Source organism: Mandrillus leucophaeus, unplaced genomic scaffold (assembly GCF_000951045.1).
Source record: "Mandrillus leucophaeus isolate KB7577 unplaced genomic scaffold, Mleu.le_1.0 Scaffold534, whole genome shotgun sequence".
Taxonomy (NCBI): domain Eukaryota; kingdom Metazoa; phylum Chordata; class Mammalia; order Primates; family Cercopithecidae; genus Mandrillus; species Mandrillus leucophaeus.
In genome coordinates, this window is record NW_012105742.1 from 372,278 (window position 1) to 393,594 (window position 21,317).

The window sequence follows — 21,317 nt, forward strand, 5'->3', positions numbered from 1 at the left end:
CTTTGGAACAGATCTACCAGAAATTCATCAGGGTCCTGGAATACCTCACAGGGATGACCCAGCCCTGCATCCCCCTTTCCTTGTCTCCTGCATCCTCCTCCTCCCTGTGACATATACACTAGGTAGGTCTCTTTAGCCCCTTGGACCCCGAACCTTGAAGGGATCCAGCACTGTCACTGAAGTCAGCCCTCGTCCAGGCAGGGAAGGTTCTGGCCCCTCAGGACAGGTGCCAGGGCTGAGGAGGGCCATGGGGGCCAGGGCTCCAGTGCTAGAGTTCGGTGTGGGCAAGGGAATGGTGAGATATATGGGCTCCAGGAGGGCCCTGCCAGCAAGGTTGCACCCCTAGGACCTCTGAGTCCTGCCCAGCTAAATCTGAGAGGAGCAGAGGCAGGAGCCTGAGCCATTGTGAAGATGGTGCCCTGTTCCCCTCCCCACCAGGGAAGGGAAGCTGCACTGCTTAGAACTTGGTACCCAGAGCCACCACTTCCCCATCTCGGCCTCCCCTGGTTCCAGTCAAGGTTCCTGGAACCAACTTCCCTGACTCCCTTTGTCAGCCGTCGGGGGAGAGGGCATCCCTGGTGGAGATGCGGACAGAACGGCAGGTCCTCATAGCTGTGCTGGAGAAGGGCAGGGGGGTGGGGGGCAGGGCAGAGCCCAGAGGCCATTCTGGGGGTGGACGAGCTGCGGGGGAAGGGGGGCAGGCCTCTTGGGGTTCCTGATGACACCTGAATGGAATAAAAAGGAAAGAATTTAGGAAACGGAACTCACGTCTTACCATTTGTGCTGTTTGTTTACTTTTTATTTTGATTTTTTTGCATTTCCGCTTAGCTTGGATAATGAAACTACACTGGTCAGTTTCATTCCAGTTTCTATAAAAATCAGTTTTCCTTCCTGGTTTTCTTACACTTGTTGTTGTGTATTGGTTCAGAGCCCTGCAGGGAGTGTTGGAAAGCAGGCACACTCCGTCCCTCCTGTTTTTCTGGAATTCAGTGCCAAAAGAAACAGTGTCACTGATACTGAATTTTGTTTTAAAAAAAGACTACGTAGGGGGATTTGAAAATGGGAGTCCAAATCAAGGTGACTGTCCCCTGTCTGGGCCAGACAGGGGCCTGTGTAGTCCCTCTTGCTGCTTTCTCCTCTTCTCTCCGTGTGTTTGTAGAGCACGGTTGGTGCGTGACTCTTGGGGACTGGTTCAGGGGATGATGACAGAACAAGACTCTTTCCAGCCCTGTGCACATACCAGTGGCATGCCTCCCCTTCCCATCAGCTCATCCTCCTCATCCCTCTGCCCCTACCCCACCCATGTCCAGGTGATTCCCCATCCCACCCCCATCTGCCTGCTCATCCTCGCCACATCTTCACCCCTCTCATGAATTCACAGGCCCTTCACTCCCTCCAGTGCCCGGGGCACACTGCCATCCTTCATCCACCCCCTCCCCCGGGTGAGGGCAGCACACATGGCATTATCCCCAGGCTACCAAAAGGTGAAACTGAGGCCCGGGAGGTGGGGTGGGAAAAGGGGAAGGCAGAGGTCCTGACCTCTCTGTCACCCCAGATGCAGCCCATGGGCTCTCCTCTCTGCCCCTCTCTCACCCTGCTCTTCTCCAGCCCTGGGGACAGACCTTCCCAGAGTCATAGCCGATGACCTGGTGGGAAAGGCTGGGAAGGCTGTTACCCGCTGCTCCTTCTAATCTGTCCTCTGTGCCCCCTGAAAATCAGAGGGTCAATCCCAGTTTCAGTGGGAACCACCAACCACCACCCACCCCCAATGCTGAGTTCAGACTCCTATCCTGGTTCATAGGCTAATGTACCCCATACTCTCTTACCCTGGTATTGGGTGCAGGTTAGAGAGGCTGTAGGCCCAGCTCGCCCCCAAAGCCTTCTCTAGGGAAGCCCCAGCCTCCTGAATGTGACTCATCCCCAGCAAACAGGACTAAGGAGAAAAATAGGAGTGTCCTGACGGAGCTAGCGCCCCAAAAAACAGCAGTAGCTGTCAGCCTTCCACCACCCCTCACTGTGCCCCTCCCCAGTGCCTTTTGCTTTGTTCAGCCAGTGGGGAGCATATTTTCTCAAGGAAGGAAGGTTAGGACTATAATGTTGTGCAACTTAGCGGCCATGAAAGATGTAAGGATGTAGTCAGCATAGTCCAGGCTGGGTGTGAGATAAGGGCCACAGGGATGTATGGAGTTATCGTTGGTCTCCAAAGGTCTTAGGACAGCAGCCCTGCTTGTCAGCAATGGAAATAAATTTCCCCTTGCCCCTCCTGCCCCTGTACTCCTCCACTCTCTATCTCTCTCTCACACACACACACACACACACACACACACACACACACACACAGGTTTCCCTGCCTCCAAGAGCTGGGCTGATCTCAGACACTGGACACAGACACATCTATCTCTTTCTTGTTCCTTTGTGGAACCCAAGAGTCATTTTGGCAACTTCCTGGGTCTTCATCCTCCACTCCCAAAGGCACTTACGTTTGAAAATCACTTCTACCCCTCTAGTCCCCATCACAAGTAGACATCAGTTTCCAAGAGCTGAGCCTGGCTGGAGCTTGTTGGGAAGCCTTAGCCACTATCTCCATTTTCCTGATCTGGGATGAATAGAGACAAGGGCCAGGGATCAGAGAAGGATGTGTTGACAAGGGAGCTAATGGCAGTCTCCTCCTCCAAGCCACCCTGTTCAACAAGATGAGCATGCACCCTCTCCCCACCCATGCCACTTCCCTGACACACTTCCCGCCCTCCACCACCCCCTGATTAGCCAGGCATACCTGCTCACACAATCCTACCACTACAAGACAAACAGCCTGTCTCCCCTGGAGGAGACGCCATCAAGGCCCAAGGAAACTCCAGCCCTCTGCTCACCCACCACTCCCATTCCCCACTCCTCCAGATTTGAGGTCACAGGATGTTCATGAGTATCTGTCACAACCAATAGCTACCACTTACTGTAAGCCTAAGTGGCTTCCTGACGGTTGCTATATACTGCAATGCTAAGAAGTAGAGTACACTTGCCTCTTGAGGAAGTTTACATTGATTAATTTTGAACGGTAGCCTATTATTGAGGGGGACACTGGTGATGAACTTAGCTACTTTCCTAAGGAAGAAGATGCAGAGGCAATATAGACCCATGTCTGAGTAGGGATGTGGGGAAGGGGTCTAGCCCTCCCTGTAAGCTTCTCCTTAGGTATCTAGCCTTGCTAGGGTTCAGAAGAGAGTACGGGGTGGGAATGTCCTCCAGAAATCTGCAAGACTTCTGCAAGAAATCTGAGATTCGCTTGAGGAGAGGGGTGGCAGCCAGAAAGCAGAAGAACGTGTACCTTGGGGGTAGGGACAAGGTCAGGGAGATTGAGTGGGTGTTGCTCTAGAGCTGTAAGCAAGGCAAGATCGGAGAATGAGATCCAGGGCAGGGCCAGGCAGTGATGGAGAAACAGGTCATGGGGAAATGGAAGAGTTTCGCAGGCTGGCTGCCGCTAGGACCTTGAGGTGGACCAGGCTTCCAGGGTCCCCCAGTGAGCCTGCTCCAATCCCTTTTGTGGTCCTTGCCACCTGAGGCCAGATTCCCTGCACCTGGTATCAGGAAGGCCCACTTTGGGATGCTGATAATTCCAACTCCTCCCCAGCTTCCCATTTCCCTACTAAGCTTTCCCCATGTACATTGCACTGGGGCAGCCTTCTCCAAACCATGTTCTACAAGGGTTCCTCAAAAAACAATATCCATGGTGAAATAAATTTGAAACACAAATAAATTTGAGAACTTACATGGAAAGTTCAGCTGTTTCCTCCTATGAAACTTTCATAGTCTTTCATAGGTGAAGGTACACTGCAACTCTACAGGGCACCCTGAATGTATTTCCTACATTGATTTGGCCACAGAACCCTCTTTGAAAGAAAGATAAAATATCCCCTAGGTCACTTTTGTCATAGACATACATAGTCTGGGAACAGCATTCCCGAGTTATTTGAGTTTTCTGGGGGCTGTTTCTTGGAGGAGAAAACCTGCCCAGGGCCCAGGAGAGAATCCTTCAGTCGGTCCTGGGAGGAGTAGCTCCCAAGAACTTGGTATTCCTTAAGGCTCCCAGATCCCTGCCAGCTGACTGACTGCCTGGCACCGAGAGGCCACAGTTCTTGCTTCATGGGGCACCAGGCAGGTAAGAAGGAAAGTCTCAGTGACCAGTAGGACAACTTCCCATCTTCCCTCACCCCACTTACCTAAATCATCCTCCCCCCGACCCACCCCACCTTCCCCACCACCCATGGAGCCACATCTATTAGACAGATTTTCGAGGAGATTTCAGAGCCCTCCACCCAGCCCTGACTCCAGTCCCTTCAGCTACAAGTATGACCCCAAGTGCCTGACTTGGTTTTTCTCATTCATCACTGTGCACTTTGATTTCTAACCTTAGCCTCGCGGATGATGCCAGTTTGTTCTGTGATTTTTCCCCTTTTCCTTCTCCAGATGTCCAAATGGATTCTTCGGACAGAGATGTTTGGAGAAACTGCCTTTGCGATTGTACATGCCAGATCCTAAGCAAAGTATGTTTGAAGATACAAACACAAGTCCCTGCTCCTTAGAAAGCTTCCGGGTGCAGTCCCCCCAATGTAGGGCATAGGGCCAGGGGTGTTGGTTGTTTTGATCTTTGGCTGTTTTGTTTTGTTTCTCTTTTCTTTTTTGTATTTTGGTTTGTTAGTTCTTTTTGTTTTGTTTTGTTTTGTTTTGCTTTGTTTTCATTTTTGGCCTAATCCTTGGGTTTAAAGTTCAGGGCTGCAGGTAAGGGGCAGAGTGGCAAGGCCAATACAAATGGTAACGGTGGCAAGGAACCCAGCTGGCATTGGCAGGAGCCCGTGCCGGGGTGTTGCAATGCCTGTGTCTTGCTATCCTGGCTCTCTCTTTCTGGTTTTCTTTCTTTTGGTAGGTGTCCTGTGGGATACACCGGGGACAGGTGTCAGCAGTTCGCAATGGTCAACTTCTCCAGTATGTCTCTTTCTTCTATTTCTTCTCTTCCCTGGTGACTGACAGTCTCCCCCTGGGGAGGGATGGGGCCTTGCTTAGCAAGACTACGGGGAGATGCAGAGGGTGTCCTGCGCTCCTTAGAGGAGACAGAAACGCCCCCTGGCACCCCCACCTCCACGTGTGGACTGTACCTCCTGGGCACAGTAATGCCAAGTTCTCTCTGAAGCAGCCAGGGCCACACCCAGGCCTCCTCCCGACTTCTGGGGTCAGGCAGCCTGGCCAGAATGGGAGGAAGCATTTGCGGAACCCTCCCCTGCCTCTGAAGGCTGCCTGAGGGTACCGATGGGGCTGGCAGTGAGTGTGTGCGTGTGTATGCCTACGTGTTTGAGACAGAAAAAAAGTTCTCAGAAAGCCCATTTTCCAGTCTGGCCAGAGTTTGTTTGTTTGTTTTGAGGGTTTGGAAATGGGGTAGAGGGAAGGAAGAGGAATTAAGGGAGAGCAGGACCCAGGGCAATGGTTTCCATGAATACCAAAGATATTTATGTGGCTACAGGATGGTGGGAGAGGGGGCAGGAGTTGGTGCTGGAGATGCTAAAAAGTTGAGGAAATGAGGAATTGAGGGGTAACTGATGACTCCAGCACCTCTGTGGTCTGTATCTTCCCATCTAGGATTTTATTCCCTTCCTTTCTTCAACTTCTGAGGTTGGAGCTTTCTCTTTTGCACAGTTTGCCAAGAAAAAAAAAAAAAAGAAAAGAAAAGGAAGGAAGAAAGAAAAGTGAGCCCCGAGGCCCAAGGACCCAACCATAATTATGGAGTGTTGTTTTTTTTTTATTTGGGGCCTGAGAGCAGTTCCTTCCAGCACCGCCAGGTGGGGGTGGAGCAGAACGAAAAGCCTCTGGCCGGTCATTGATTCTGCTTGAGGACCAGGGGTCCGCTGGCTTGCAAGGCCTGTCCCCAGTCACCCATCCCATCCTGCAGAGCAGGCTAGGCCCCTGCATGCCACCACCCCCCGCCCGCCACCTCCTCTTCTCCAGGGAGGACAGCTGGGCCCAAAGAGGAGTTTGGAGCCGAGTGTCCATATGGCACTGGATACTGGGAGGTAGAACTCTGGGAGGTGCTGAAGGTGGGATCCAGGGGACCATGTAGGTAGCCCTTGGAGAAAAGGGGTTTGGGGATTTAGGTCTCAGGGTGGAGAAATGATCCTTCCCAGTCCTCCTCAGACCACAGCACAAAAGGTCAGCAAGTTACTCCCCACCCCAACCCCACAGGGGCGTAGAGACCCCTGGGGGATGGGAGCTGCTTGGCCCAGATGGTCAACTATCTTAATAGAGTGTGGGAGGCCAAGGAGGAAGGGCAGAGCCTGTGGGCAGGATATGTGGCCCAACAGAATTCTCTAGAACGCAGGCTCTGCAATTATTTCAGAGTCATACCCAGCCCTGAGTGCAGGACTGTAGAGCAGGAGGGCCCCCAGGAGAAGGCAGAGCCCAGGCAGAGCTGGGGGCCAGGTGAGAGAGACAGTGGGGCAATATTCCTCTTGGCAGAGAGCCTCCCAGGCTTGTGGGACTGTTCTGGACGGGGAGTCCCAGCCTGTCCTGAATCAGAGCAGCCGAGCCTCCGGAACCCGGGCCGCTATCCAAGGCCTCTCTGCCAGCTGGGCTGCTTCAGCGTTCAGCCTAAATCTGCTAGGAAGGTCAGCAGGGTCCCAGGAGCCCAGAAAAGAGCCCGCAAAGGCAGTCCAGGCCCTTCTGCCTAGTGTGTTCAGTAGCTTGACTGTTACCTTTTCGTAAAGGATTTATGCTCTTCAAGCACTTTCCCAGAGAGCACTTCATGTACTGCTCTAGCAGATAATTACTGAAAAGGTAGTGTAAAGTGCTGGCTTAAGTGTTCAGGCTTCGGATTCAAAGAGACCTCAGTAAAAATGCCAGCTGCTGAGCTTACTAGCTCTGGGGCCTCTTTAACTTCTCAATTTGTTTTCTCATCTGTAAAATGGGGATGATGACATTTATGCCTGTGGGGTTACTGTGAGGATGAAATGAACTGCTGCATATGAAGGGCTTAGCAGAGAGCCTGCCATCGTGATTGGAGTGCAGTTTAGTACCTCTCCCAGCTACAGCTGGTATGGGGGTGGTGGGCAGCATCAGGCCCCTAGGGGCTGACTCCCAGCACATCCTGAGCAAAGTGTCCAACCTTCACACCCTGCCCAGATAGCATCTAGACCAGGTTATCTTTTGCAGAGATCAAGGAAAGAGCCTGTGACTGCAATAGCACATTGAAGCTTCTCTTTCTTCCACAAACAGCCCCTCCGCTCCCCATAGGTCAAAGCTTGTCCATCTTTATGTCCCCATGTAAAAGAGCACATATACTTGTACATACAAGCACAAACGTGTGAGCACGGGCTCATACATGCACACACAATCATGTTCTTACACACCTGCACACATGCGCAAACCCATGAGCATGTGCTCACACCTGCAAGCACATGTGCAAACGCAGGAGCTCATGCTCACATCTGTACACACATCTGCCTCCTTGTCCAGGCACCCTATGACTGTATGTCATGGGACATGTCCAGGATGAAGAATTTGCATATTGTCTGGTAAGCACAGCCCTGTCAGGAGTCCAGCATCAGGTTGCCATGGTTACTGGTCAATATGCAAATTTCTGGTTAATAGGACCTTCCTGTGACTCAGTGGTGCCACTCCACCCTCACTGAGTGGCAGCCAATGAACATAATGAGTGGGAAGATCTTCTCTTTGCTGGGGCGGACACAGCCATAGGCCCCTCATGTTCCATCCCACGCTTCCCAGTGAGAAAGCTGCCTACCCAGTGACTGGCCAAGCCCTCAGTGACCCCATCAATCATGCCAGCCACCACTCTAAACAGTACTGGCCTTTGACTCAAACAGGAGGCCAGTTAGGAGCCCTAGAAGCTGCAGCTGCTACTATTCGGTTCCCAGAGGAGTGACACAGAAGAAAACACTTAAAGAGCTTTGGGAGCCCTGCTCACTTCTCCAGATGGTCATTGTCCTCAGCAATACCCAGCCAGGCCTGCCCAGAAACTCAGTGGGCAGGAAAGCCATGGCTTAGCACCAAGGGACCAAAGGATCTGGCCTCCAGTCTCCCTTCTGCCTCCTAATTTGCTGTGTGACCTTGGGAAAGTGTCCTAGCATCACTGGGCCTCAGCTGCCTCATCTAATACAACAACCTCGTCGGAAAGTGGGGCCCAGACCAGCTCTATGAACCCAATCCTCTTTGCGTCCCAGGTGTTGTGGTCAACCTGGGCTGTTTTCTTAGGGCAGCAGGGCTAGATATCCAAATAATGTGAGCTCTCCAGCTGCCTGAAGGGTCCCTGGGCCACAGCATTAACTACTCAGTGAGAGGTGTGCCAGGATTCTTTGAGAATTGTCAAGTTTGTGCTGTCTACTCAGCACGCCTGACCAGCCCTGGGACACCCTGGAGAGGAGTGGACAAACTATACTTAGGGCAACTTTTTCCTGCCTCCAAGCAGTCAGAGTGGGACTGCAAAGAAACCAAAACGTCCAGCTCACTCCCCAACCTGGGATTTAATAGCTGTACAAGAAGGGCTTGTGTCTGGAAGGGCTAGGAGTAATGAATGCTTCATTGGTATGGTCTCTGCATGGAACTGGGGGGTTGAAGCCCCAGGATCTTCCTCCAGGCTCTTTAGTCAGAGCCATCACAGTCCTTGGCTCAGAGCCACCCTGCTCTCCTGCCCTTTTCCAAATGCAGAACCGTCTGGAATCCCTATCAGGAAGTAGACGAGAGGTCCAGGGACGGATAATGCGTAGGACTTCCTGCAGATTGCCACGTGCTCGCCTTCCTCCGAGGCAGATGACAATATCAGACACAGTGTCACACCCTCCGTGGATCTAATGGAGCTGACTATGCACCTGGGGAAGCCAGAGAGTCAGCAAATCCAGGCTAGGAGGAGCGGGGCCCTGCACGCGTGCTGAGCTCATGCCTTCCAGGCTTGTTCACATCTTCCTCTAGCTGTGTGCAAGCACTTTGGACAGACAAGGAAACAGGGATTATGGCTTACCCACATCCACATAGTGAATTAGGGATGAAACTGAGACTCCAGGCCTGTAGACCGATGCTGGCTGCTACATTAGAATGGTAGGTGAGCTTTTTAAAAACACTGTTGAGATTTCTGGGCTCCCACCTCAGAGCCAGACTTCCTCAGTCTGGACAATTCAGAAGCTCAGCCAGGTTTGCAAACCTCCTGGGATCCTATGCCCCAGCCTGATGCCCACGTAACAGATAAGAGACTGAGACTTAACTAGATTGGTGTCACTCAGGGTGGCACAGCAAGCAGTAGGTCAGTGCAGAGCTGACCCTTGAGTCAGGGTCCTTTTATTTAACCCTTCAGTGATGTGGAGGTCTCCATCACAGGGTCCTGAAATCACACATTCAAAACACGATCCCACTTCCAAGACTGTCATTTGTCCACCATTTGAGGAGCTCAGACATTCTACAAGTGAACCCACTTGTCTCTTCCTGTGAATTGCAGTTTGCTCTTCTTGGTAGTGAAATCAGGCTCAGGCACCATGACTCAGCCCTGTAGGCTTCTAGGGTGTTGGGGTGTCAAGTAGAGAAGTGACCTGCTATCTGGAGCCTCATCCTCTTCCTCTTCCTCTTCCTGCTCCCTCCCACAGACTCTGAGGCTCCCCACCCGGGCTCCCAGTAGGTAGACAGGCCAGCTTGGTCTGTGGGGCAGAGCAGGGACATGGGGCAAGTCTGGGGACCTCATGCCTGCACTCTGAACAAAAAAAAAATAGGGCCCCCAACAAGGGAGCTGGGCAAGCTGTCTGCAGGAAGGCTTGAGAGTTGAGAGTGCTGAAGGGCTGGCACTGACCGCTGGGAGGAGCAGGGGAGCTCCTGAGACCCCACCCCCACTTACCTTTCCTCCCAGGGACATTTGCCAACTGACTCTTGTGCCTCTGCCTCCCCACCAGGTACTAACCCCACAGCTCATCTCTAAAGAGCCTGCCCTGCCTGCTGTTTCTAACATCTCCTCTCTCTACCCTCCTTGGGGCTCTTGGGGACTGGGTGTCAGGGAAGGAGCTCAGGAGGCTGGGAGGGGACACTACTAACCTGCTTTCACCTCACAGGCTGGCTGCCCGGTGTCTGAGGAGTCCTGACCAACGTTTCTGTCTCTCTCTCTCCCCCTATCCCTGTCCACCTGTCTCTCTCCCTCCACCCCTCCCTTTCTGACCCTCCTCTCTTCTGCACTGCCAGAGCACCTTGGATTTGAATTAAAGGGTATGAAACCTCTGTGTGTCACTCAGCACCATCTGCGTGGCCCCTCTTCACAGCCTCCGATGCCATGTGTGCTGAATGTTTGGTTTCCTTTCCAAAAAATGGACAAGGGATGATTCCAAAAATCTCTCCTGGCCCCATCAAGATGTCCTATCATAAACTATGTTGATTTAGAAGGAGATGAAAGAAGCTCACGAACAACAGGGCACTCAGGGGTTCGGACCGTGGCCCTCAGTGTACAGTAGCATCCCTCACATAGGGGAGATCTATTGCTAGGAAGGCTCAGAGGGGAGGGTCCTCTCCTGAGCTGAGTGCAGCCCCACAGGCTGGCTGGACAAGAGACAGGCCCCACGTGTGAACATGGCCCCTCGAAGGGCTGGTGTCCAGGAACCACAGAAGCCTGGTTTCGAGAGTTGTGCAGAGAGGCATCCCTTTCCATTTGACTTCAGTCTTCTTTCCTTTCCCCATTTCCATGTCCATTGCTTTTCATCCTGCACCAGCCCAGCAGCTGATAACTCTATTTGCCTCTGTCCCTTCCCTGTGTCTGTCTGCCCGGCTTTGCCATCTGCTTGAGGCTGTCATTCCCTCCATGATCTGACCCCACATTGGCAAGACCAGCCGGGGTCTGGGTTGGGCTGGCCTCTAGGACCTGCCCCTTGTCTCTCAGCTCAGAATCTTAAATGTGTCTTCTTGCCATCTGCTACTACCACCCTCTGGCCCCTGGAAGACTCCTTGGGCTAGAAGGGACTTTAAGGGGTTAGTGTTTCTGGCTCTCTGGCTTTGTGCCGGGAGGCTCATCCATAGTCTCAAGTGTCCAGGCATATGACAACAGGAGAGAGGCAGGGGCTCAGAAGGTGGGGGCTGCGGTGGGGTGGGATCTCAGACGTAGTACAGAGCCTACCATTATGGAAAGGCTGCTCTCGTGGCTGATTTGGGGAGGCCTCCTAGCACCACCACCTATCCTCTATCAGCTGTTCTCAGTAGAAGATAGATTGCAAAGCTTGTGTGTAAGAGTGCATCCGTCTATAGCAACTGGCTGTGATGGGGTGGTGGGAGAGGCATTGAGTCTATGTGGGGTCTGTGATGGTGGCAGGATGCACAGGGGTGAATCTGCAGGTACGTGTGTGTTGTTGAGAGTATATACCTTGTGCGGTCTCTCAGGGCAGGATTGGCAGCAGGTGGGAGGGGCTGTGGAATGCCTTTGTGTCAAGGGTTGAACATTGTGCAGGTGGAACTGTGAGTGCGTGGAGATGAGTGTGAGTGTGCACATATGTCAGTGTCTATAAGGCTGGTCTGTATATTCACCCACTCACCAATGCAACAAACATCTATGGAACAGAATTTACCCGACACACAGTCCCTGCCCTCCTGGGCTCACATTCACAGGTGACAAGCAAACAGGAAAGACATCAGGTGGTGTTCAGTGCTGCACAGAAAATAAAATGAGGTAATGGGATAGTGCCTGGCTGGAGTGGGGTGCTAGTGTAGCTAAGTGGTCAGGGAAGGCTTATCTGAGGAGGTGACATCTGTTTTAAGACCTGATGAAAAGTGGCCAACCCTGTAAACAACCAGGGGGGAGTCCTGCAGAGGGCGGCACAGCAGGTATAGAGATCGTGTGGTTGGAGTGGGCTTGCCTTGTTCAGTGGATGGAGAGACTTCCTGCAGCTCTGAAGCACAGTGAACACAGGGAGAGGACCACAGATGAGATCCAAAAGGAAGGCTGGGACCAAGCAGCCGGGGGCCTCAGAGGCCATGGTAAGGCTTTGGGTTGCATTCGAGTCGCAGTGGGAAACCGTCTTGAGTTTCTAAACAGGGGAGTAAAATGATCTGCTTTATGGCTGTAAATAAATGTAGCTTTGGATGGACAATAGCCTGGGCTGGGGGCAGGGTGGGGAGGAGTGGAAGCAGAAAGACCCGTCAGAAGGTGACCATCTCCAGGTGAGAGGTGACACCATCCTGGACTAAGTTGGAAGCCATGGAAATGGTAAGGCTCAATCAGACCCAGGATCTACTTGGGAAGAGGAGCTGCGAGGACTTGCAGCTGGATCTGGCATCAGGGTAGGTGGGAAGAAAGGGAGTAATCAAGAATGAGCCCAAGGTGTGGGCCCTGAGCAACAGGAAAAGTGGTGCTGCACCCATGAGCTGGGAAGAGTTGAAGAAGAGTTTGGAAAGAGGGTAAGGAATCAGGGGTTCTGTTTGGTCATGACCCTTGGATGCATGAGTCTGGAACCCAAAACGGCCCAAGCAGGATGCAAGTGATAAAATGCCTGCAGAGAAAAGGACATGAATAGCAAGCAGAAAGGGAACACAGATGACTCCAATAGGAAAAATGCTCAACCTCACTCATGAGTGAAATGGAAATAAAAACTACACTGAGACAGCACAGTTCACCCCCTGGAATGGCAAACTCAACAAGTCTGATAACAGCATGGAGTGAGGGGAACCAGTCCTGTCATCCATGTCTGATGGGACAGAGGCTGCCAATGGGTGCAGACTCGATGGAGGGCCATCTGGCACAATCAGACTTCAGGGAGCAGTCAGGGCAGGACATATAAATTTGAGAGTCTGCAAATAGATGGTATTTAAAATCTGAGTCTGAGTTAAATCACTAAGGGAGAGAGGGCAGGTGCAGGAAAGAAAGAAACCTGAGCCCAGGCCCTTCTACCTTCCCAGCCAGTAGAAGAGATGAAAGCATGGCTAAGACAGAGACAGGTCAGCCAGTGAAGTAGGAGGGAGAGAACCATGCCAAAGCCCAGGGGGAGTGGGCCCCAGAAGGAGGGGATCAGCTGGGAAGGAAGCAAGTGACCTCAGGACTTGGTGGCCTGGAGGTTGTTGGTGCCTGTGACCAGAGTGGTCTCAGAGGAGTGATGGAGACACATGCCTGACTGTGAGGCAGGTGAATGGGGCGTGAGAGCTAGAGCCAGGGCTGTGGGCACAGAGCCAAGAGATGGGGACCTAGGGTGGAGGTCTGGTTGTTTACAACTCGATCCAACTTTGTGTCAGTGGGCATGGCCGTGTGTATGCACCTATGGCTGGAGTGTGTTAACTCTGTGTGTGTGCATATGTTTGTGCAGGTGTGTGTGTGTGAGTGAAGGGGTCTGTCTGTGAATCAGATAGGCATAGTTAGAAATATCTGTGTGTCTGGAGGGTTTGTAGCCCTGGGTGTTTCCTGGTGTGTACACCTTTGCCGCAGGATATGCTGCAAGCCCAAGAGGTTAGGGACATTTCCCAGGGCTCCGCCAAGGCATTGAGGTCCAGCCTCCACTTCCCCCTGAGCTGGGAGGAGGGCACAGTGTGGAGGGACAGCCAGCAGGTGTGGTGTGCAGGGGTGGGGTCTCTGGGCTGTAGCCTTGACTATAGCTAGTGCTGTCACCTTTTACTTTTCCTTCCTCCTGGCTTTCTCTGTTTTAGAAGGATGGGGGTTGCCCCAGCAGCAGCAGAGGGTAAAGAGGACAGTTGGCCTTTGGGAGGGCTTTGAGGCCCAGCCTAGCTCAGCTCCTCAGCAAGGGTGGGGTCTGTTCCTTGCACACCAGTACTTTCCTAGATGCCAGGGGTCCATGGTGCCACTGGCGGGCTTCTCACAAGCAGAGACAGCAGGCCTGGTGTGGGCCAGGGCCACACCCTGACCAGGCTGCAGGGATAGACAAAGGCATTCCCATGATCACTACCATGAAAAACAACTCCTCTTGGCCCACCAAGGTTCTTTGCAGCTACCAGACCACTGTGGAGCACGGCAGGGTTGCCTGCCAGACTGGGCTGTCCTCCCCTGCTCTACAGCCTCGGGAGCTTTGCCTCCACTCCATCCCTTCCCATTCCCCTGCATTTTCCACTCATGTGCTCTGGGCAGGCATGGGGCTTGGGGAGGGGAACTCAGGGGGAGTTGTGTGTGACCAGATCCATGGGTGGGCGGGAGCTGTGGGAGAGTGGAAGGCAAAAGAGAGCGTGCAGGAGGGAAGGAACTGGCTGGGGAGAGAAGGAATGGAAAGGAGCTGGGCAGGACCTGAGCTGGGGAGAGCCTATGGCTTTGGGGGCAAAGGGGTCTCTGCACCACTATCCCCACGGGGTCTGCCTCCTGCCCCACCCCTCACATCCCCCCTACCTCTGCAGAAGCCGAAGAGCTGTACCAGAAGAGGGTGCTGACTATCACGGGCATCTGCGTGGCTCTGCTGGTCGTGGGCATCGTCTGTGTGGTGGCCTACTGCAAGACCAAGTGAGTGTCAGGCACTCGGGCTGGGGACAGGCCAAGCCAAGGGATGGGCCTCCAAGAATGTTTGTGAAGGAGGCTCTCCTCCCCCACTCCACTGGAGGCCTCTACACCCTCCTAGGCCCCAAATACCCCTCAGGGGCCTCTGCAGCTGGGTAGGTGTGGGGCCAAAGAAGTAGAGGCAGAGGGTTGGGGAGACAGGCCCCAGGGCACTGACGAAGAATGGTCACGAGCACAGGGTTTGGAAGAAGACAAATCTGGGTTCAAATTCAGCTCTGCTATTTCCCATGTAACCTTGAGCAAATTGATGGTTCCTCATGGGAATGATCCTGGTATGTACCTCAAAGGACACTGTGAGGACCTGAGCAGGAGCATGCAGCTGACCCCACAGGCTCCTGGAGCAGGCGCCCTGTCAAGTGGGCAGGCACCAGGTAGTGTTGTGGAGGAGCGCAGAGAGGACAGCTGCATTCCCAAAGAAAGACAGATGCCTCAAAGCACTGCCTGACCCCACCTTGGGAGCAATTGACACAAGAGGACAGAGAAGGCGGGGTTGGGCCCCCTCTGGGCAGAAGAGAGGCAGGGGCAGAACCTTGGGGCAAGGAGAATAAGGGAACAGAGAGGGAGCCGGGCAGTACAAGCTAAAAGACAGCACAGATGAGGGTCAGCTGTACTCCCGGAGCATGAGCAGCCCAGACTAGCTGGAGCAAAGGGCCAGGGATGGGAAAAAAGAGGGCATGAGTCTAAAAGGATAGCTGGGACCCAGATGGCACCATAGGGCCTTGGATGCCAAGCTAGGGTGCCTGGGTTTATCCAACAAAGGCACATCTATAGCCTTTGTTGGGTAAACCCAAACTCCCTAGCTCGGCATCCAAGGCCCTGTGACCTTCTGATGTACTGAAAGATGACAGGTTTGTAACAACTGTTCATATCTGGAAAGCAAGGGTCTGGACTGGACAGAGCTAACATTCTGGGGACTGAGCCCCTCGTCTGGACTCATGCTGCCCCATCTGTGGCATCTGAAGTCCTGCTGGCCTTGTCTTGAATGAATCCAGGACCAGAAAGTCTGAGGAAGGTGAGGAGGGAGTTGGGGCCCAGTGAGCCCAGAGGAGACTGGGCCCAAGAGGGAAAACTGAGTCCAAGAATTGGAGAAAAAGCAAGCCGCCTGTCCTGCCCCCAATGCATTTACTCACTTCTTCAACAAACATTCATTCAGTGCCTGCTGGACACCAGGCCCTGCCTCAGGTATATGGCCGGTGCTCTGAGCAAGTGGTCCAGTGTCATGGGACACCTTATAGAGGCACCTAACCTTGGCTGGGGAGCAGGAAGGGTTTCCCTGAGGAAGCAACATTTAGGCCAGGGCCTGAGAGGTAAACAAGAGTTAGCATGTGAAGAGGAGAGATATTCCAGGTGAATGGCCTGGCATGCGCAAAGGCCAGGAGGCCAGAGAGGGCAGGGTATAGTGGGGGATCAGAAACAAGCTCACCACAGAGGCAGCTAGCTGGGGTGCTGGGTGGGCAGCAAGAGACAGGGCTGGGAGAGAATCAGGACACTAAGGCCCAATAAAGGGGTTTTATTTTCATTTTTGCAAGTACTTAGTAGGTGTATATGTTTATAGGGTACATTAGATATTTTGAAACAGGCATGCAATGCATAATAATCATATCATGTATTCTATTCATCCACCCAAGAATTTATCCTTTGTGACCTTGAGCAAACTGATGGGTCCTCATGGACATTTGTGTTACAAGCAATCCGGTTATACTCTTTTAAATGTACAATTAAATTATTATTTACTATAGTCACCCCATATGCTATCGAATACTAGGTCTTTTTCCTTCTTTCTAACTAGTTTTTGTACCCATGAACCATCCCCACCTCCCTCCCAACCGCCCACTTCCCTTCCCAACCTCTGGTAACCATCCTTCTACTCTCTATCTCCATGAGTTCACAATGAAGGGTCTTAAACAGGGGAGGGACATGATTAGATTTAATATCAAATAAATTGAGCATTTAATATGTGCCAATCTGAAGTAGTCCCACAGGCCCTGACTCCCTAGCCACAGCACCCATTTTATTTTCTTCATGGCACTTCATTGAAAATATCTAGTTCATTTCTTTGTTTATGTGTTAACCATCTGCTTCCTCTACTGGCCTGCAAGTTTCAGGAGGATGGATTCCCTATCTACCTATCTATCTTCTCTGCTCCAAAACAGTGTCTGGCACATAGTGACAACTCAATAAATACCAAATGAATGAATGAGGGAGAGAGAGAGGGAGTCAGCACTGTGCTTGAATATTTCATATACTTTTAATCATCAATAGTCTTTGGAACAGATAAATGATCATCCTGTCTTATAGATGAGGAAAGTGAAACATGGAGAGCTTAAGTAACTTGCCCGGGGTTGCATAGCTAGAAAGGAGCGAAGTTCTACTCTCTGGGCAGAGCCAAAGCTCACTGCCACGACGCTCAGGTCCTGTTGGATTCAGGTGGTGGTGATGCTGCAGGGCAGCTTGAGTACAGGGAAGAGCAGTAGCCATGGCCGCCCTGGGCCGGGGGAAAAGCTGTTTCCCTAGGGAGATAGCTAGGGAAGTTCATCGTCGGCGAGTGGGGGGAATGCCAGTCTCACCTTCCCTTCCCTTGTGCAGAAAACAGCGGAAGCAGATGCACAACCACCTCCGGCAGAACATGTGCCCGGCTCACCAGAACCGGAGCTTGGCCAATGGGCCCAGCCACCCCCGGCTGGACCCAGAGGAGATCCAGATGGCAGATGTGAGTGGCTTTCCTGAGCCCCCTTCTGAGCCCTCAGTGGACAGCCAGCCTTCTCATGCCCCCTGCAAGGATGGGTCAGGGCAGCAGCCAGCCTGTCCCACGGCCAGCCTTGCCTGCTAGGCACTGCCTCATCAGGATGGCTGGCCTTGCTTTGCTCACTTCCATAAGGAAGGGGTGGGGGTTGATTTGCTGGAGCCATCGCTGCCCCAACATCAAGTCACTGTCACCCAGTGGGTCTCCCCAACCAGGAGCTCAGTCAGTGCTCATCACTTCCCTGTCCCCAACAAGAAAGAGTTGATTTGGTCCCCAGTCACTAACTCTCACCCAACTCTGTCTGTTCCAGTATATTTCCAAGAACGTGCCAGCCACAGACCATGTCATCAGGAGAGAAACTGAGACCACCTTCTCTGGGAGCCACTCCTGTTCTCCTTCTCACCACTGCTCCACAGCCACGCCCACCTCCAGCCACAGGTAGGCACCACCAAGGCCCATGGAAACTTGTAGACTCAAAAACTTCATCGGGCGCAAAGTGCCCACTTACTCCGACATCCAGAGCTATTCAATACCCTCCCCTGAGTTTGCCACAGGAATCACAGCACACCTTAGCCCCCTCTCCAGAACTGCAGAGGCCAGTCCACACAGCACAAAGGCTCAGACAGCTCAAAAATAACATGGCTGGCTCCCTTCTTCCCTGGGAGCACCAGGAAATAGTCAGGGCCCTCACATACTGGCCCCTGGGGCTGGGCTTCTGAGCTAGGTAGCTAAGGACCACGGTGGTGGTAGGGTGTCAGACAGGAGGTCTAAGGTAAGGCTGGGGGGAGGCTGGTTGCAGGGAGGAAAGAAATGGGTCTCTGCACATTACAGCTCACCCATGCATGGGACCCCAGCCCTCCTTCTTCCAATACTGGGGTTGGGCATTTGCAACAATCCACATCACCCCAGAGTGGAGAAGGGCATTGAGTTAAGGGAGCTCGAGGTGGAAGAGGAGCCAGGGAGGTCCATGGAACCACACCTGCTGGGCAGCCCTGCCCCTTCCTGACCCCTCGTCTCACCCCATCTGGCTTTCCCAGACACGAGAGCCACACGTGGAGCCTGGAACGTTCTGAGAGCCTGACTTCCGACTCTCAGTCAGGGATCATGCTATCATCAGTGGGTACCAGCAAATGCAACAGCCCAGCATGTGTGGAGGCCCGGGCAAGGCGGGCAGCAGCCTACAACCTGGAGGAGCGGCGCAGGGCCACCGTGCCACCTTACCATGACTCCGTGGACTCCCTTCGCGACTCCCCACACAGCGAGAGGTCAGTTCCTACCCCCTGGCCTATGCCCAGCCCACTTAGCCAGAGGGCTGGCACCACTGGCCCAAGGCTGACCCTTAGGGCCCCTCAGAAACACTCCAAAGAGTCTAATCTACATTTTTCAGATGGGAAAACAAGGTCCTGGAAAAGGTGAAATGGCCTCCTCAGAGCCATCAGCATGTTAATGACAGACTGGGACTAGAGTTGGGCCAGTGGACCCTGGTGGACAGTGACCATCTAATTTAATTGTCCTCCCAGGACACTTTTCACACTAGAAAAAAGACATTATTAATAGTTACACTGGAACATCAAGAACAAACAGGGAGCTGGGTGTGGTGGCTCACACCTGTAATCCCAGCACTTTGGGAGGCCAAGGCGGATGGATCACCTGAGGTCAGGAGTTTGAGACTAGTCTGGCCAACATGGTGAAACCCCTATCTTTACTAAAAATACAAAAATTAGCCGGGCATGGTGGCACATGCCTGTAATCACAGCTACTTGGGAGGCTGAGGCAAGGGAATCTCTCGCACCTGGGAGGCAGAGGTTGCAGTGAGCTAAGATGGCACCACTGCACTCCAACCTCAGCAACAGAGCAAGACTCTATTTAAAAAAAAAAAAAAAAAAAAAAAGAACAAACAGGGGCTATTCTGGACAAACCAGGATACATGCTAGAAGCTCCATGTCCCAGCAGGAACAGAAAGACATGAAGATGGAGTAGAATGAAGAGTGGCAGGGGAGATTGTCTTTGAGGACACTGACCAGCACAAGATGGACATGAGCCAAGAATGATGGCAGGCCTTGGCAGTATCAGCAACAAGGTCCCACAGTTCAAGGCCTTGTTGGGTTCCTAAGCAGTGGATGCAGTAAGAACCACGAAACGCCCCTTCTTCCCTGACTCCAAGCCAGGAGTCACAAGGGCCAGCACCCCTGCCACCTTGCTCAGCCCTGAGTGGTCCTCAGTAAGTGGAGTCTGTAGGAGGCGAGCAGGGAAAGATGAGTAGTACTAAAAACTCCAGACCAGGGAGTGGGGAGAGGAGCAGATATTCCCCTGCTCTCAACTCAGCCTACTCCATGCCAGGCCCTGTGCTGGGCAGGCCTGCCTGGAAATCCAGAAATGGCCTGCCAGGTTCCTGCTCCTGAGGAGCTCCTAGTCACAGAAACAAACCAAGGAAGCTTACAGCAGCCTATGGAAAGTACTAAACATGACACCACAGCAGGGCAGAGAGACCCAGTCTGACTGTAGGCTCTGGGAAGCAGCCAGGTTTTCCAAGCCCAGCTCCACCTGTGTGATTTGGGGCAGCCTGATCACCTCTGTACCTTGTTCCCTCAGCTGTAGAACAGGGAGAACAATAGCTACTATGCATGGTTCAAGTGAAGGCCACCCGAGATCATGTGCACAGAGCTCTTTGCCTCATTCCTGGGATGGAGCTCATGCTCACTAGGTGTAGCTATTTATCAATCATAACCACAGCAATGAGACTCCTTAATGGGTGGTAGGAAGGGGAGAGGCAGGAGAGCAGGAAGAAAGCATTCCAGGCACCGGGAACAACTTGAGCTATTCCAACAGAGGCACTTAAGAATAGGGCTGATAAGTGAGGTGCCTGGAACAGGGTGGGCTGTAGGGAGCAGAGGAGCTGGGCCTGAACAGGCAAGCTGAGGCCAGAGAGACTGACCCTGGGTGGGTAAACAGGAAGACCTGCTTCAGCAGAGCTGTGACTTTACAAGATTGCTCTGGGAACTGCATAGAGTGAAGGAGGAGAGACCCTGGGGTGGACCCAGGTGACCACATGTGAACAGCTGGGCCCAGGATGGGGTGGAGACTGTGCTTCCAGAGAAGGGAATGGGTAGGGCTTGGTGGTTAATTAGATGTGCCAGTGGGAGCGGGAAGAGGGAAGAGTCAGGCAATGCAGAAAAAATCATAATGGGGACCCCAGGCTGGTTCCAGAGAGCAGTGAGGTGCCCAGTTGTGCAGTTTGGAAGGGAAGCATGGAGGTGGGTGGCCCCCGTCCTGAGGTGACAACGGTGGGGCAGAAGGCTGATGGGCTTACAAGGGGGATGTGAGCACAAAAAGGGACAGGTACCCGGGATCCAGCCTGGAAGATATTAGCAAGGCCAGACTTCTGAAGGAGCTGGTGGTGTGGGGATGGGTCTGTAGCCACAAGCAGAGACACCTCAGTGGGATTTTGGTACTCCCCGAAGCAGGTTTTGACTTCACTATAAGAAGGAGTATTTCCCTCACTGGAGCCATCAGGGCATGGAAGGAATTGCCCTTGTGGGGCAGTGAGTCCAGGTCACAGGGGTATCTGAATGGGGACTAGTGGCTTCTGGAATTGGGCAGTATGAGTCCTGGTTCCTGCCTAGCCTCAAGTCACATCCCACCTCTGCCACTTCTTGGCTGTGTAAATCCTGAGTAAGTTACTTAAATGTTCTGAGTGTTAGTTTCCTGTATGTAGAATGGGACTGGCGGAAGGGTCTTACAGAGCTGCCGTACTAAACCAGATGGAACATGTACTATACCCCAGTGTGAGCCTTACCCCCTTGACGGTGAGCATTCCCACAGCAAGTGACCATTCATGGAAGCTCACCCGGGTCAGGCACAAGGGCTAACACATCCCCCGATACATCATCCCAACAGAGCTATGGAATGAACACCATGGTTACGCCCGCGTAACAGATAAGGAAACCGAGGCTCAGAGAGGTTTAGGAAATTGCATAAGGCCACTGACGGTTGCCGCCGTCATTCTTGCAGGCGGGGTCTCGGGCAAGGTTAAGGCAAGTCTATGTCCGCCCCTCCCACCCTACCCCACCCCCA

At 52.9% G+C, this 21,317-nt stretch overlaps 1 protein-coding gene across 1 annotated transcript in view; it reads left to right on the forward strand.

Annotated features, from left to right (window-relative positions):
• The window catches only part of NRG2 (neuregulin 2), a 198,482-nt gene that overhangs the window by 171,012 nt on the left and 6,153 nt on the right, over positions 1–21,317 (forward strand). Inside the window, exons 5-10 of the mRNA XM_011997268.1 lie at positions 4,922–4,980; positions 10,216–10,239; positions 14,344–14,446; positions 17,087–17,210; positions 17,554–17,681; positions 18,281–18,610. Coding sequence (XP_011852658.1) covers positions 4,922–4,980; positions 10,216–10,239; positions 14,344–14,446; positions 17,087–17,210; positions 17,554–17,681; positions 18,281–18,610 — 768 coding nt within the window. The remainder of the gene's footprint in view (positions 1–4,921; positions 4,981–10,215; positions 10,240–14,343; positions 14,447–17,086; positions 17,211–17,553; positions 17,682–18,280; positions 18,611–21,317) is intronic.